The sequence below is a fragment of the Chrysemys picta genome, chromosome 4 (assembly GCF_011386835.1).
Source record: "Chrysemys picta bellii isolate R12L10 chromosome 4, ASM1138683v2, whole genome shotgun sequence".
NCBI classification, from domain to species: Eukaryota; Metazoa; Chordata; order Testudines; family Emydidae; genus Chrysemys; species Chrysemys picta.
Window position 1 is genome coordinate 66,859,469 of NC_088794.1, and position 18,052 is coordinate 66,877,520.

Here is an 18,052-nt window from a genome sequence, read left to right on the forward strand (position 1 = left end):
ATACATTACATTAGAAGATAGTTTCCCTACCTAGAGATACAAGAGTTTCACTCCTTTAGATGTATTTCTGACAAGACTAGGGATTGTCCAATGGAACTGTCTTAAGCAGCTACAGAAATTGTATTTTGGCTTGGAAAACTTTCATCATAGGGCACAGCTATGAAACAATTCCTGCCTGCAACAAAGCACCTCCTAGCTACATTCAGTTCAGAAGGTTTATGGTGAACAGCAACTAAGATGAAGTGTTTCATTAAGCCCTTCAGGCTGATCTAGTTAGTGTTCACAAAGTGAAATAACCTACACATCATTTTACTCTTCATTAGCTGGCTGTTTAGAAGAAAAATATGAGCTAATCTATTTTATTTCAGTTGTTGGGCAGTGTCATGGTACTACCACCCCCACACCTCAAAAATATAAAGTAGATCTGATAATTGAGGGCTTATCAACAGTAGTGATAAAGAATTCCCTCTGTGGTTGTCATTCAATGTTTCACCTTGGTGGGCAAAAATGATAAATCACTTCATGTAAAATCTATTATTAAACTAATCAGGAAGCCACAGCATATAAAAAAAGGGAGCTCACAAAACAAAACAACACATCAGAGAAGGATAGACAGGATTAGATCCTGCATGATTTCAAGAACAAATAGATCCCTCTGGGACTTTGGGGATTAATATTTTTTCTCTCTCAGACACTGTTCAGAATTAATGAGGGTACCTGCAACAATGCTGGCAAGCTGCTGAGTTCTGGTGATGGGGTAGATGCTGCGTGCCTGAACGACTGCTGAAGCTATTTTCTTGGCGTGCCTCTCCTCCCCGTATGTTCTCAGGATGGACGCAAGCGCCTGTTGATCTAAAGCATTCACAACATCAGCAGCAGTGGGCATGTCAGGATACCTACGCACAAGAAGAGCCAATTAGTTCACTGACGTCAGTTTTCATTGACAAGAGGTGAAGCTTCATAGCATTGAGACATAAAGTCAAACACACACACTGCATGCAAGTGCCTTTGAGGTTTTAAAATAAGAGAAAGCAATCCTGTGAAAACGGAAATAGCTTCTACCTTTTAAATCCCGTCTTATTACTTCAGATGGAGTGTCTTCCTTAACATTAATTAGCAATAAAGAATAGCTGAAACTTCAGGTACTACCGTAAACTTTTAACATTAATGAGTTGACAAAGATTAGCTGTAGTTCAAGTATTTTTCTAAAATTGAAAGGCTGTAAGATTGCCTTTATTTAGATATCTTCAAAATATGAACTCATTTCTTATGTGTTGGTTTTAGTCATCTTGCATTATTTGTTCTGTTTTCCACTCAGAATACAGAGGAACTAATCTCAAGGATCTTTCCCCTTATATGCAGTGCTATGAAAAATGATCCCTTATGAAGATAATTTCCTGTACTGTCACTTAAAGGTATCTCAATTTAAATTCAAAAGTATTTTGAAAGAAAAGGATATTTGTAACTATCTACCAAAAGGCAAACAAAATATCCCACAGTCATCAATATTTCTTTAACCTGTACAACTTTCTTTATTGAAATCATTCAAGGTCTTTTATATACACTGCATGGGTATTCAGTAATGTGCAGAGACTGCTCAATCTAATTCAACTATTTCACAGACTTGCCTCTTCTTCAAAGGAACAGATAGGCAGAATACTTTTCAGTATTTTATTATTTCCCCACAATATCTTACAGAAAATAACCAAACTTAAGATACTATTTGCCCTGTATATTTATCCTCAACTGTACAATATATGCCCGTTTTATCCCAGTCATTCTTTATTCTTATCATGCAAGTTCATATACCAGCAGGGATATTTTAGCGTCAAAAACCTCAGGTTTACATTCCTTGAAACCACAGGCTTGAACCCAGTAAGATCTCAGCTGTTCATCCTAGAGTTGACTATATTGCGTATCATGCAGTTTACTGTGTCAGTCTTTGAGATAGTTTCTTAGAAACTGAGGTACCATTGCCTATGTGTGAACATTAACAATACCATGGCTTATATTCTAAGAACACAAGTTTGTCCCATTATTTTTGGCCAGAATTTCCCATTCCCTTATAGGTGTGCAGCATGCTATGTCTCAGTTAATTACCATCATCCATACAATAGAGGTGACTGCATATTTGGTGTTTTCTGTAATAAGGCATATTCTCCATGAAAGGCACTGGGTCCCTTCAGGTGACAGTTGCTATATACATAGAAAACATTACTATTTATGATTAGCATTGCATTCCACCTTCCAGATTATATTCAGCACTGACTCTAATCAATTAAATATAAAGGTTTTTTTTTTACTACTTGTTAATTTGAGTATAAAGTAAGTCATTCTGATCTGCTTGCTATGAAACATAGAACAACGTTAATGAATTGCTTACAGTAAGCATGCAAGTAGTGGTAGAATATTTAATGCCTTGAAAGCAGTGTTGCCATTGTAATTTAATTGATAGGCTCACTGCCGTTTCTTTGTAGAGGTTAGCACATGCCCATCTTCAGAGTAGTTACTAAGGTTAAAAGAAATCTGTTAGAACTTTACTTATACTTAAGCATCCTCATTTCACCTAGATGATAAACTACCTTCTCAGTTACAATTTCATTTATATTCTACATCACGGTCTGCTTAACAAAATTAAAGATGCTTGTTTTAATTATTGTTATTATTCATTGCTTTTAACCTTAAGTATGGAAAGCCTAATAGTCAAATTCTGACCTTCCATCACTGAAACCCAGAAGTACCTTCACTTTATGCTGGAGTAAGCGAGATTGGAATCTGGCCCTAAATCCTGAGAACTAGATGAGCCTCTATGGCAAAAGAACAAAGCTGATTTATTATGTATGTGCAGAGTTAGATGTGGGCGTGTGATGGGAATTCTGCAACCTAAAAAGGAAATTAAATTCAGAGTGTTGTTGAGAAATTGATTTCTTGTTGTGAGAAGAAATGTTTGATCAATACATACCTGCCACTATCCATCCTCATATCCAAAGGGCCATCCTTTCGCAGGGAAAAACCTCTTTCAGGAGTGTCAAGCTGCATAGAGGAACACCCAGCATCCAAAAGAACTCCATCTAGCATTCCTGGCTCTACTCCAGCTGAGATTAATAAGGTTTCTGCTTGGCTAAACTGCCCTAGAAGAGCCTGAATCTGTTTCCTATAAGAGAATCACAAATAAAAAGTGTCAATCTGAATGTTAATAGTGCAATATTTCTTCCCTTTTAAAGTAGGAAATGAACAAAAAATTGGAATAAAATTTGCAAAACCATATAAGTGACTTAGGCTTCTCAGTCCCATTTTCAAAACAGACTCAGGAATTTAGGAGCCAAAGTGTCAGTGACACTTAGACACATAAGTCACTTTGAAAACAGGACTCAGGCACTTTTCAAAGTTTTACCTTAGGTCTAGTTTTCCTCTCAGACCAGATTTACATTAATGCAACTCTACTAACTGCAACAGAATTACTCCAGTTTTCAACTGGTATAAGTGAGAAGGGCCCACTACTTTTATTAATCCAAACAAAGAAAAATGAGAAACAAGAAATAAAAACAAGAACATTAAAAACCCAAACAAAAATCATTTAAAAAAATTCTATCACAACAAAAATTATAATCACAGTTCCTTACTACTAGAAAAAAGGGAACAAACAAATATTACATGAAGGTTATTTGCCCACACACAAGCACCCTAAATATAAAACTGTACAATACACCATTAAATGCGTATACTGATGTTCAGCATAATAGGAATAGGATTTCATAGCCTTGAAAAAAGTGGTGATTCATTTGATATACCTACTCAGACATTCAATATTTTAACTTACATTTAAGACAACTCTGAGAAATTTATCAATTTTCCCCAGCATCCTTTCCAACTAGCATATTAATATAATCCAAAAACCAATTAGACGTGACAAAGTGAGAATATCTATATTATTTGTTATGAATATGGTGCATGCCTCTGTGTATGAGTTTATGATGGGTTACTTCCTATGGAGTTACATCAAAAGTGGTTGTTAGAGGAACAAGCAGGAAAGGTAAAACAATGGCGAAGGCTCATCCCAACAAACACTCAAACATAATAGCTAAGAAAAGACTCCTCCACTCCAACTGTGGTGACATAGCTGTTTTGCTATGGCTGAGATGACAGAGATCAAAGGGAATGGTAAAATATTAGAATACCCAGGGTCTAGAAAAGAATGGAAGTTGAGTGAGTGGCCAGAGGTTTCTCAGAGTGTGTCAGAAAAAACAGACAGAGACAGAGAGCCTGCTGTGAACAGGACAGTCTGTTTCTCCCAGCCAGAGATGGGGGTTAGCTATGCTGAGAGAAACTTGCAAAAGCTGGTAAGGAAAGATTAAGGATAAGTAAGATCCAGACTTAGGGTTAGGGTTATACCTTTTTATTGTTTTTACCCCTTGCTGTATGTGCTTTGTACCTTGGGAGGAAGGAATAAAAAATAGGGCTGTCAAGTGATTAAAAAAAATTAATCACAGTTAATCATGCGATTAATCGCACTGTCACACAATAATAGAATACCATTTATTTAAATACTTTTGGATGTTTACTACATTTTCAAATATATTGATTGCAATTATAACAGAATACAAAGTGTACTGTGCTCACTTTCTATTTATTTTTATTACAAATATTTGTACTGTAAAAAACAAAAGAAATAGTATTTTTCAATTCACCTCATAAAAGTACTGTAGTGCAATCTCTTTATCATGAAAATTGAACTTACAAATGTAGAATTATGTTCAAAAAATAACTGTATTCAAAAATAAAACAATGTAAAACTTTAGAGCCTACAAGTTCACTCAGTCCTATTTCCTGTTCAGCCAATCGCTCAGACAAACAAGTTGGTTTACATTTGCAGGAGATAATGCTGCCCGCTTCTTTTTCACAATGTCACCTGAAAGTGAGAACAGGCATTCTCATGACACTGTTGTAGCCGATGTCACAAGATAGTTACATGCCAGACGTGCTAAAAATTCATATGTCCCTTCATGCTTCAACCACCATTCCAGGGGACATGCTTCCATGCTGATGACGGGTTCCTCTCGATAACAATCCAAAGCAGTACGGACTGACACATGTTCATTTTCATCATCTGAATCAGATGTCACCAGCAGAAGGTTGATTTTCTTTTTTGGTGATTCGGGTTCTGTAGTTTCCACGTTGGAGTGTTGCTCTTTTAAGACTTCAGAAAGCATGCTCCACATCTCGTCCCTCTCAGATTTTGGACGGCACTTCAAATTCTTAAACCATGGGTCGAGTGCTGTAGCTATCTTTAGAAATCTCACATTGGTACCTTCTTTGCATTTTGTCAAATCTGCAGCGAAAGTGTTCTTAAAAATGAACAACATGTGCTGAGTCATCATCTGGGACTGCTATAACATGAAATATATGGCAGAATGCAGGTAAAATAGAGCCGGATACATTAAATTCTCCCCCCAAGGAGAATTTAATTATTTAATTTAAATAAACACTTTTTTTTTTAAATGAGCATCATCAGCATGGAAGCACGTCCTCTGGAATGGTGGCTGAAATATGAAGGGGCATATGAATGTTTAGCATATCTGGCATGTAAATACTGTGGAAGCAAAAAAAGAACTAACAGGAAGGGAATTGCAATGCATGACAGTTCTTTTTTTGCTTCCACAACACCTTGCAATGCCAGCTACAAAAGTCTCATGCGAACGCCGGTTCTCACTTTCAGGTGACATTCTAAATAAGAAGCAGGAAGCACTGTTTACATTTATGGAAGATAAACTTGTTTGTTTTTGCGATTGGTTGAATGAGAAGTGGGACTGAGTGGACTTGTAGGCTCTAAAGTTTTGTATTGTTTTGTTTATGAGTGCAGTTATGTAACAAAAAAAATCTACATTTGTAAGTTGCACTTTCACGACAAGGAGATTGCAGTACAGTACTTGTATAAGATGAAATGAAAAATACTGTTTCTTTTGTTTATAATTTGTACAGTGCAAATATTTGTAATGAAAAATAATAATATAAAATGAGCACTGTACACTTTGTATTCTGTGTTGTAACTGAAATCAATATATTTGAAAATGTAGAAAAACATCCACAAATATTTAATAAATTTCAATTGGTATTCTATTGTTTAACAATGCGATTAAAACTGTGATTAATCACGATTAATTTTTTTAATTGAGATTAATCTTTTTGAGTTAATTGCGTGAGTTAACTGCAATTAATCGACAGCCCTAATAAATAATGCTTTGTTCTGAAGACACTGTTTTTGAATTGCTTTAATCAACTCACTAGTCACAGGTCCCTGAAAGAAAAGGGGTTGCAGGTCCCAACCACAGATGGGCCTGATACATTAAGAGGCTTTGAGCAGGGGGTTGGACTAGATGACTTCTTGAGGTCCCTTCCAACCCTGATATTCTATGATTCTAGGCTGCGGCCCAGTGACTCAGTCCTAGGTGGCTGGACCATCTGGTACCACACCAAGTGAGGTGCAGGAAGCCAGTCCTGTCACCTAAGGGGTGCAACTCAAGAGGGATTAAAAGGGTGTTAAGTGCAGTTTGCCCTGTAACTGTGAAAACATCATTCCTCTTCTCTACAATTATCCTGATGCTGCTTACTCAGGCTATTCTACTCATATTCCAAACATCTAATCTTTTAAAAGATTCTTTGTTTGCCAATCTTATTTAACATTCTTGAAAGACTGTTACCTAAAAACAATGGCTTTAAAGAATTTCTAATGATGATTTACATTTACATAACAGCTTACGTCCCAAGGAAGTTTTTTGTTTTGTTTTATAAGAAATGCTCTGTAGGGATCCCTTCACACAGTGAAATGTAATCAACCTGGAGTGACGCATGGCAGTGTATAACAGCATACAATATTAGGCAGCAGTTTAGGCTATGTCTACACTAGAGACCTTACATCGCACTGCTGTACCGATGCAGCTACGCTGCTGTAAATTCTCTCGTGTAGTCATTCTATGCTGACGGGAGAATCGTTCTCCTGTTGACATAATTAATCCACCCCAACAAGTGGTGATAGCTATATCAGCAGGAGAAGCTCTCCCGCCGACACTGTGCTGTGCACACTAGCGCTTATGACGCTGTAATTATGTCGCTTAATGTACCTCTAGCTGGCAGTTGCCTTTTGAGATTGCTGACACAGGTGCCAATGAGTGCCAACTGTAATGAACACCTGTCTACAGCTGGGTTTATATCATTGACTCATGTCATCTTGGTCACTGAACAGCTAACTGTCAAACAGCAATGATTTTCACTCAGTATTGATTTGGGCTGGATTCAAACCAGTGACCTAGAAATAAAAGGCTCTGTATCCCATTTCTAATTCCTTGAGCCTTTCAGCCTCCTCATTCCAAACTGTTAGGACTGTTTTAAGCAAAACATCCCCCCTCCATATATAATCCTCCATTCTCTAAAGTAACAGCCAACAGTTAAACAATCTTAGATTGAGAGACTGCTACCACAATGTTTATCTTAGCAAAAGAAAAGAAATGAAATGACACATATTTACCAACTTGACATCTTTAAATGTAAATTCCTGAATGCACCATTTTTAGATCTCAGAAGGAACAACCTCCCACTGTAATCCAAAGGACACAGGATGCACAAACCGATGTCCATATACCCACTTCTGAAAGAACTGCTCGGCCCAGGTTAGATTTTGTCTTTCCAGGTTCCAAAGCTATCCATCAATCTCAGGCAGGTAACAAAATGAAAAATGAGGGGTGGAGGAAGTGTTAAATAACCACTTTCTTTTAATACACACTTCAGAGAAAGTTCACATTTTCAAATTTAAGACATGCGATTCATAACTTCCTGCTGCAAATGAAGACCACAGAAATTTGATCTTAAATGTGTATGAACTCTACTTTAGCCATGTTTGTCCCTGTAGCGGGGTGGTTACCCCGCTCCTGCCCTGAAGGGCTTGAAATCAGCCCTGAAAGAGGGCTGCAGTGGTAAAAGCAGCCCTGGAGAGGCCTGCAGCTCTAAAAGCTGGGCTGATTGGGGAAGCAGCCGCAGCTGGGCCACACCCCGATCAGGCCACAGCTGGCCTGTATAAAAAGGATGTGAGCCAGGAGCTCAACAGTCTCTCTCTGTGTTCAGAGGGAGATGGGCCTGGCTGCAGGGAGCTAGATACAGGGTACCTGAGCGGAGCAGGGCTGGGGAAAGGCAGAGGAGCTGGGGAGCTCCAGCCTGGAAAGCCCCAGGCTGTGACCTAGCTTGGGGCTAAAAGGTACTGGGGGTGGCAGAGGGCATTCCAGGGGTAGGCAAAGGCAGCAGGTCCAAACCCAACCTTGCCAGTGATGAGTAGGCTGATACTGCAGTCTACCCCAGGGCGAGGGGGCTAGACAATGACTGGCCGTATACTGAGGCGAGGTGGGAATAGTGGGTGGGGTTCCCTGGGGAGTGGAGACCCTAAGACTGTGGGGTTACTGCCAGGGGGCAGCACCCCAGGTAAAAGGGCACCGGGGTCCAGGGAGGGACACGGGGGCCAGAGGACAGGTGGCTCACCGGCCTGCAGAGGCCGCTCCAGAGCTGGAACAAGCTAATTCCCAGAAGTCACCAGCAGGAGGTGCCACAGGGGTGAGTCCGCTCTGCTACAGTCCCAAGATATTTGAGAGACAAGGTGGGCGAGGTAAAATCTTTTATTGGATGAACTTCTGTTGATGAGAGAGAGACAAGCTTTTGAGCTACATACAACTCTTCTTCAAGTCTGGGAAATGTAGTTAAAGCTAAATAGAAGGTGGAACACATTGTTTAGCATACATAGTTAACACCTGTTTCAAAGGAGCAATCAAGAAGTTACGTGCCTTGTGCAGTAACGATGGTTCTTCGAGATGTCTCTCTCTATCGGTGTTCCATTGTAGGTGTGTCTGCATCCCTGCGCTGCTGATCAGAGAACTTCAGTAGCAGTGTCCGTTGGGCCAGCACATGCACTGTCTCTCCTTGAGCTGCACCACGAGGCTAGACAGCACACGCGGGCTAACCCTCCTCAGTGCCTTCTCTACTGCAGAGTCAAGACAAGAACTCCAAAGGGGAAGGATGGGTTGTGGAGTATCCATAGGTACACACATCTCTAAGAACCATCATTACTGCACAAGGTAACTACTTCTTTGAGTAGTGTCCCTATGGATGCTCCATTGTAGGTGACTCCCAAGCAGTGCCCCTTCTAGACGGCCGGGACTTCAGAGTCCGGTCAGTTACTGATGACACCGTGGAGCCGAAGATGGCATTGGAGGTGGAGTCCCAAGTGATTGCATAGTGTTCTGCAAAAGTGTGGACTGACACCCATGTCACCACTCTACAGATCTCTGAGACAGGGAAATTCTTGAGGAAGGCAATGGATGAGGAGACTGATATTGTGGCATATGTACGAATGGTATCTGGAGGGTTTTGTAGCAATGTTTGGTACAGTTTGGGACCCACTTGGACAGTCTTTGGGCTGATATTCTGAACCCTGGGATCTTTCTGCCATGGAGAGGAAAAATCTAGGGGACTTCCTGAAGGCTTTTGTCCTATCCAGGTAGAAGGCCAGGGCTCTCCTGAAATCCAGCGTATGTAATATAGCCTCACTGTTGTCTCGGTGAGGCTTGGGGTAGAAGATTAGAAGGTGAATCAACTGATTCATGTGAAACTGAGAAGTTACCTTAGGGATGAAATTTGGGTGCGGTCTGAGGGTAACCTTGTCTGGAAAAAATACCATGTAGGGAGGACTGATATCTTTCCTATTCTCATGACCAAGGTAATCACTACCAGGAAGGCCTTTTTCATTGATAGGTATGTCAGCGACTAATTGGGTCATGGGTTTGAAGGGAGGCCTAGTCAGTCCTTTCAATACCAGGTTTAGGTCCCACCTGGGGATAGGAAGTTGAGATTGTGAAAAGGGGTTTACTTGAGGAAACTTTTAATAGTTGGGCATGATAGCGCTGAATACCTCTCTACAGGTTGGTGGAAAGCTGCAATAACCACTAGGTGGACACTGAGAGAGCGTATTCACAGTCCGGACCGTTTTAGGGTTAAAGCATAGTCTAGGATATGTTAAAGTGTCGCGGAAGCTGGGGAAGATATGTTGGGACATGCACCAAATCTGAAACCTGGACCATTTATGTCTTCATCAATGATAATGGCATAGAAAGTACACTTTGTGAACGATACCAAGCTGGGAGGGGTTGCAAGTACTTTGGAGGATAGGATTAAAATTCAAAATGATCTGAACAAACTGGAGAAATGGTCTAAAGTAAACAGGATGAAATTCAATAAGGACAAATACAAAACACTCCACTTCGGAAGGAATAATCAGTTGCACACATAAAAAATGAGAAATGATTACCTAGGAAGGAGTACCGCAGAAAGGAATCTGGGGGGTAATAATGGATCACAAGCAAAATATGAGTCAATAGTAACACTGTTGCAAAAAAAGCAAACATCATTCTGGGATATTGTGATAAATGAAGGGAGGAGGTAGCTCCCTTTTATGGACCCCCAGCCAGCCAGTAGCTATAAAATCCCTCTTAGTAGCTGTTCTCTAATTGCTGTACCTGTAAATGGTTAAAAAGTCTCACTGCTATGCATAAGTAAAAAGAAGTGAGTGGTCACCTGGCCAAAAGAGCCAATGGGAAGGCTAGAACTTTTTAAAATTGAAACAAGACTCCCCTTTTGTCTGTCTGTGGTTGTTCTTCCGGGGAGAGGCAGACAAGGCAACAGCTATGCTGTAAAAAGCTTGGGGCCAGATATGAAAAATCATTGGTATCATACCTAGAAATTACTCATTTGAAACCCCAAATATGTAAGTAGATCAGGAAATGTCTAGGAAAATGCGATTAGGTTTATCTCTTTTTATTTCTTTATGGCTTGTAGACTCCTCTGCGCTAACCCCAGATGCTTTTGTTTTGCTTGTAACCTTTAAGCGGGACCTCAAGACAGCTATTCTTCATGCTTAATCCTTGTAGTTACTCTTTTAAAATCTATTAATAGCCTGAGTTTCCAGATGTTTTTTTTTTAAATAAAATTTACCTTTTTAAGAACAGAATTGGATTTTTGTGTCTTAAGAGGTTTGTGCACATGTTGTTTAATTAACTCGTGGCAACAGCTGATTTCCTTTTTTTTCTTTCTTTCTCAGCTCTTCCCCGGGAGGGGAGGGGGATGAAAGGGCTTGAGGGCACCCCACAGGAAGGAATTCCCAAGGGCGCCTTCCTGGGCTCTTAAAGGGGTTCTGCACTTGGGTGGTGGCAGTATCTACCAATCCAAGGTCAGAAAAAAATGTAATCTTGGGATTTTAATACAAGCCAGGAGTGGGTCAGAATTAATTTTTAGAATCCTTGCAGGCCCCCCACCTTCTGCACTTGGAGTGCCAGAGCGGGGAATTAGCCTTGACAGATGTTTTAGCAGGACTGTTGTAAGCAAGTCACAAGAAGTAATTCTTCTACTCTCTTCCTAATCAGGTGCTGATTAGGCCTCAACTGAAGTATTGTATCCAGTTCTAGGTGCCACATTTCAGGAAAGATGTGGACAAATTGGAGAAAGTCCAGAGGACAGCAGCAAAAATGAGTAATGGTCTAGAAAACATGACCTATGAGGGAAGATTGAAAAAACTGGGTTTGATTAGTCTGGAGAAGAGAAGACGGAGAGGGGACATGATAACGGTTTTCAAGTACATAAAAGATTGTTACAAGGAAGAGGGAGAAAAATTGTTCTCCTTATCCTCTGAGGATAGGACAAGACACAATGGGCTTAAATCGCAGTAAGGACTGTTTAGGTTGAACATTAAAAAGTCTGTGAGAGGAGGTGCGGAATGGCCGGGAGAGAGATCGGTGGACACGTCACAAACTGTGACAGGTAAGGGTACCAGGTGTGTCTTGGCCAAGTAGGAGCAATCAGAACAACGCAAGCTCTGTCCCTTTTTATTTTCAGCAGGACCTTCAACAGCAGAGGAAGTGGAGGGAAGGCATAGAGCAGTGGTTCTCAACTAGGGGTCTGGGGCCCACTGGGGAGCCACGAACAGGTTTCAGGGCTGGCATTAGATTTGCTGGGAGCCAGGGCAGAAAGCTGAAGCCCCACAGCCTGTGGCTGAAGCGGAAGCCTGAGCAACAGCTTCAGAGGGTCCCCGCGGTGTGAGGCCCCAGGCAGTTGCTCTGCATGCTATCTCAAAACGCTGGCCCTGGCTTTTATATGCAGAAATACAGTTGTTGTAGTACAGACGGGCTGTGGAATTTTTATAGTATGTTGTGGGGGCTTCCGAAAAAAATTGGTTGAGAACCCATGGAGTAGAGAAGGTCCCTGTTGCAGGGGAGGAGGACAGCATCACCTCAGGAATGTTGTCCTATCCCCACTCTGGAGCAGTAGCATGGACTTCTTGTTCAGGTGAGTGGTGAACAGATCTGTAGATGGTGTCCCCTATCGTCTGAATAAATCGTGAAGTACTGACGGGTGTATCTCCCATTCATGGCCGTGTAGGAGTTTGCGACTCAGACTGTCCGCTATCAAGTTTTGAGGAGGTATGCCGCGGACAGTGTAACGTTGTGGGAGATGCACCAATTCCATAATCTCATTGTTTCTGCACATAGGTAGGGCAATATGGCTCGACACTGCCGACTGATGTAGTATGTACAGTCAATGTTGTCTGTCAAGATCTTTGTGTGCAATCCTTTGATCAGTGGGAGGAAATGGGCGTGGTCATTCCTGATCACTTTCAACTCAAGGAGACTGATGTGGAGGGATATCTCCCCAGGTGACCATTTACCTTGTGTCATGAAACCATTGTGATGTGCGCCCTAGCCTATGAGTGATGCGTTGGTGGTGAGGAGCAACGACTATGATGTTTGCAAAAAGGGGGTCCCTTTGCAAATGTTGGCTGGGTCTTTCTACCGGTTTAAGGAGTTTCTGATCCTGGGGGGAAGTGATAGTGGTTTGTCCAACTTGTTGGTCTGTAGATTGGTCTGAACTACATTTGGAGACATCACATGTGAAGCCTGGCATGAAGTATCATCGCTGTGCCTGCTGCCATCTGTCCCAAGAGTTGGAGGCAAAGCCTGGCCGGTATTTGTGGGCTGCTTTGAACGGTGTTGAAGGATAGGAACCTGTGTTGATGTAAGAGGGCTTTGGCTTGTAATGCATCAAGGTTAGCCCCTATGAATTCCAGGCATTGCACTGGAGTGAGGATTGACTTCTGGGTGTTGATCTGTAGCCCCAGTTCTGTAAACAAATATATCGTAGTGTCGGTGACTTTGTGAGCCTCCCAGAGAGACTGGGATCCGGGGAGACAATCATACAGACATGGGTAAATCACTATCCCTTGAGAGCATAAAGGAGTGCCCACCATTGAGAGAGCCTTGAAAAATACTCTTGGGGCCGATGATAGCCTGAAGGAGAGCACTCTGTATTGGTAGTGGTTGTGTCCCAGCATGAATCTGAGAAACTGTCTGTGAGCCAATAGGATTGAGATGTGAAAATAAGCATCCTGGAAGTCGAGGGCCAAAAACCAGTCTCCCTGTTCCAATTCTGGAATGCTTGTTGATAAAGGCAACCATGTTAAACTTTTGAACTTTAACAAACTTGTTGAGAGCTCTGAGGTCTAGTATGGGTCTGCAAACTCCCCTCCTTTTAGGTTTTAGGAAATAACAAGAGTAGAACCCCTTGCTTTGTAGATATTGAGGTACTGGGTCTATGGCTCCTAGCTGGAGATAGTGATATCTTGTCGCAGTATACTCTCGTGAGGAGGGTCCCTGAAGGGGGATCGTAAGGGGTGTTGTGGAGGGGGTAGGGAGATAAAACAAATGTAGTACCTAGTTTGGACAATCTCTAGGACCCATCGCTCCAATGTTATGCATTCCCAGGGACTGTGGAACTCTGCCAACTGGTGGCCAAATGGGTGTGGAATGATGATCAGCTGTATCAGTCGGGAGGAGTGGTCTAATGGTGCCTTGACCTGCCCATCGGTGTTTAGATGTAGAAGGCTGGGATGAAGATTCTGGGCCACAGGGTTTGCATTTAGGGAATTTCCCTTTCTTTCTTTGCTGCTCATAGTGGCGCTGAGGCTGGTACTGAGACGTGTGTCATTTATCTGGGATTGGGGACTAAATAGTCTTTTTTTTTCCTGGTGTATTGACACCTAGTGACTGGAGGTAGTCCTGGAGTCCTTCAGGGTGTGAAGGGAGGAATCAGTCTTCTCAGTGAACAGCTTTGTGCCCTCAAAGTGAAGGTCCTCAACTGTAGACTGCACCTCTTTTGGGAATCCTGACAAATGAAGCCATGATGCTTATTGCATCACCACAACAGTGGAGATGGACCTAGCTGCTGCATCAGCTGCGTCAAGGGCAGATTGTATATACAATACCGTATATACAGCACTACTATATTCCTGTATAATGGCCTTGAGTGAGTCATGATGTACTTCTGGCATATTTTCAATAAAGTCATTCAGCTTTGAGTAATTTATGTAATCTCATTTTGTCATGAGGGCCTGGTACTTGGCGATACGAAATTGTAGAGTGGCTGAGGAGTATGCTTTCCTACTGAACAGATCAAGGCACTTCCAATCCCTGTGGCAGGAAGAAGCCATAGACTGGTGTGGTCAGCTGCAAGAGTTGACAGTGTCCAAAACCATGGAGTTGGCGTGGGGAAAGAATAGAAATTCAAAATCCTTGGTGGGTACATAGTATTTTTGTCCGCTCTCTTGCAGGTTGGGGCCACTGATGCTGGGGTTTGCCACATGGTCTTTGCCAAGTCTAAAATGGACTCATTAATTAGGAGGGAGATCTTTGAGGAGACCAAAAAATGGAGGATATCAAGAAGTTGATGGTGGGTATCCTTGACTTCCTCCAATAGAATCTGGAGAGTGTCTACCACCCTCTTTGCCAGTTCCTGAAAGAGATGAAAATTGTCCAAAGATGGTGGAGAAGGCATGATGGTTTCATTTGGAGAGGAGGAGAATATGGTCCTTGGAGTCACTTCCTCCTCAGTACTGGCTTCCTGTTCCTCTAAACCTTGAGGTATTTCCAAAGCCCTGGATGGTGCAGCTGAGGGAGTGTGCCTCAAGGGTTCTTGGACAAGGCTTGGAACTCCAGAAGTGGTGGTATGCCACCCAAAGGTCCTAATATGGCCAGTGGGGTGGTGATGGCGCTTGTAGGTGGCTGTACCAGGATGGTGGTGTTGAAACCATCTGTGTGTATATATACTTGGGCTCTGTTGGTAGTGAGCACTATATGGAGCTTGGGAGGAGTACTGGGACACTAGCTCTTCAAGCTCGCTGTCTGAACCCTTGCTAGACAGCAAAGGGGCATTGCATGGCAACAAGGATACTTCCCGTGCTTGGTAGAGGCTCAGTGCCGAGAGGAAGAGACTCCGATGCAGCCGGAATGTGGAGGTCTCTTGAATGGTGGAGTTCTGCCTTTACCGATCATCCTGGTATCAATGCCGGGGACCTTATCCGCACTAGTTGATCCTGTGCTGGGTGAACTATTGCTGGCAGTACCAATGTGGGCTCATATACTGGAAGCGTCTTCTTAGATGAGTGCTTACTACTTGTCCTTTGGTGCCGATGACTCGGTGCCTGTGCCTATTGGGTCTGTGGGCCTGTCAGTGGTACCTGTTTGTTTCTGTGAGCTATGGATCCTGGACTGAGATGGCCTCGGTGCCAATGGTCTTGAAGATACCGAGCGAGATGGTGATGGCTTGTGGCTATCTCAGGGCTTGCTAGGGGGCTTCCTACTCTCTTCTTAGATGATTTGTGAGAGGGGTCTGCAACCTGCTTCTTCAATTTGCAGCCCTTCAATGTAGAATGCTGTGCAGAAGACTCAAATCTACCAAGCAACTGGGGTCAGAGAGCTACCTCCATGAAGATAATCTTCTGACCGAGTTCTCAGTCTTTGCGGGATCATGGCTGGAGTTGTTGGCAAAGACCACACTTCTGTTGTATAGGGCCTTCCCTGAGGCAGTGAATGCACTGAAAGTACTTATCCGGGATCAGGATAATCTCTTTACAAGTAAGGCACTTCTTGAAGTCTGATGAACTGGGCATATCCCATTGGGGCAAAAGGGTCTCAATGGGGGAGAAAAGGTTGGGAAAAAATATAAAGTCTTTTTGTTTTAATTTTGAAGGATAAAATAAAGAAAAGGTGGAAAAACTACAACTAGGAGACTAACTGTAGGTTCGTAGATTAAGACAACAGTCTTAATGGACTGCCAGTGGGCCTGTCTCTAGCCAAGGGCAGTTGAGAAGGAACTGAGGAGGGTTAGCCAGCGTGTGCTGGCTAGCCTGGTGGCGCAGCACAAGGAGAGACAACGAATGTGTGGGACCAACGGACACTGCTACCAAAATTTTCCAATCAGCAGCACAGGGATGCAAGCATACCTACAGTGGAGCACCCAGAGGGATACTACTCGAAGAAGAAGTGGCTTATTAACACCTCTCCAGTCATGGAGGGGAGGATGCTGTAATGAACCATAAATCCAGTGTCTCTGTTCAGTCCATGATTTTTAGTATCTAGCAAAGTTATGAATGTAAACTTCCAGGCCTGTCTTTTGAAGGTATTGTGCAGGTTTCCTTTGAAGATGAGGACTGTGAGGTCAGATATAGAGTAATTGCTTTGTGAAAAGTGTTCACCCACAGGTGATATGATGTTTTTGTCTTTTAACATTTTTCTGTGAGAGTTCATTCAAGAGTGCAGTGATTGTTTCATTTCACCCACAAAGTTGATTTGGGGCATTTAGTGCATTGGATGAGGCACACTATAAATTGTGATAAGCATGTGTAGGGCCCATGAATCTTGAAAGGTGTGCTGTGGGGGTGTTGTCCATTGACACAGTGAAGATACGTCTACAGCTATTGCATCTATTGTTCTGGTAGGGTCTGGTGCTACTTTGAGTTGGTGTGTCCTAGTCTGTGGGAAGCCTGCTTCTGATGATGAGTTTGGAGAGGTTGGTTTTTTTTTTTTTTTTGAAGATCAGAAGAGGGGTTCAGGAAAGATTTATTTCAGTATGAGGTCCCCATGACTATGGTTGTAATTGTTTGTTTGATACCCTATATGAACTGGACTGTACATTTAATAATCGCATACTCCCAAATAAATTATGTTTAAGAGGTCAAGTATAGGTTAAATAAGATTCTTCATAGAATTTGAGTGGCAGACTCTAGATTCAAAAACATGCCAACTTCCTAAATTAACATTTAGAACACTGAACATCTCACATTGTCTGAACTAAAGATGAATATACTTGCCTAGAGAATTTTCTTTTTTCTACCTCCTCCCACCTCTGACCTGCCTGCCTCTCAACTCGTGCTGCCTCCTCCTCTTACCTCAGTTGTTCTCCCCTAGCCTCCAAACAACAGAGCTTCCCCTCTTCCTCCTCACACCACCCAACAATACCTACAGGATACAGCTGCCCTTCTTCAAGACACATTTAACCCAGCCCCAAAGAGTGATGCTTATAGAACCTCTTGGCCAAGTCATCCCCAAACACAGCTGTCTGAGATTTTAGATTACCTCAGACAAAATCACTTTGTAGATTATTTAGATGTATAAATTCCACACATACCCATCCCATGCTCTGGATGTGTGTAACAGGATTAGTACCAGTCTCTTGTGAGTGCCGCGAGTGCCCCCCTGATTGACTGCAGTCACTCAGTTTGTGGAATGGGGTGGCATCTGCCTCTCACAAGTGGCCCCTCTCCCCGTTCGAGAGGGAGGTTTTGGCAGGTTTTCAGTGACTCAGCCCTCTGGCCGAGTCACACACACTGTCTATAGGCGGAACAGAACAAACCCCTTACAGGGCATATAGTCTTTACCCTTTCCTGGCTCAGGTATCAGGCCATACCCCAGGGCTTCCTCCCTGGAGACACTGTCTTCCTGCAGCCTCCCTGAGCTCAGTCCTTACTCAGTCCACGCAGCCAGCCAGGGCCTCCCCCTTAGCCCTGCCCACACTGAGATGTCCATGGTCCTGCTGCACTTTCAGCCAGCCAGGAACACGGTCCTCCCTCTTCCAGCTCCAGGCAGCAACTGACTGACTCTGTCAATGCTGCTCCTTTTTATACAGCCCTCCTGAA

The 18,052-nt window shown here is 42.7% G+C and overlaps 1 protein-coding gene across 9 annotated transcripts in view; it reads right to left on the reverse strand.

Annotated features, from left to right (window-relative positions):
* The window catches only part of METTL15 (methyltransferase 15, mitochondrial 12S rRNA N4-cytidine), a 200,773-nt gene that overhangs the window by 14,841 nt on the left and 167,880 nt on the right, over positions 1-18,052 (reverse strand). For all 9 annotated transcript variants that reach the window (XM_005286906.5, XM_042849109.2, XM_065592530.1 and 6 more), the window contains 2 exons: positions 2,963-3,154; positions 718-896 (listed from right to left, as the gene is read on the reverse strand). In XM_005286906.5, the coding sequence (XP_005286963.2) occupies positions 718-896; positions 2,963-3,154 (371 nt within the window). The remainder of the gene's footprint in view (positions 1-717; positions 897-2,962; positions 3,155-18,052) is intronic.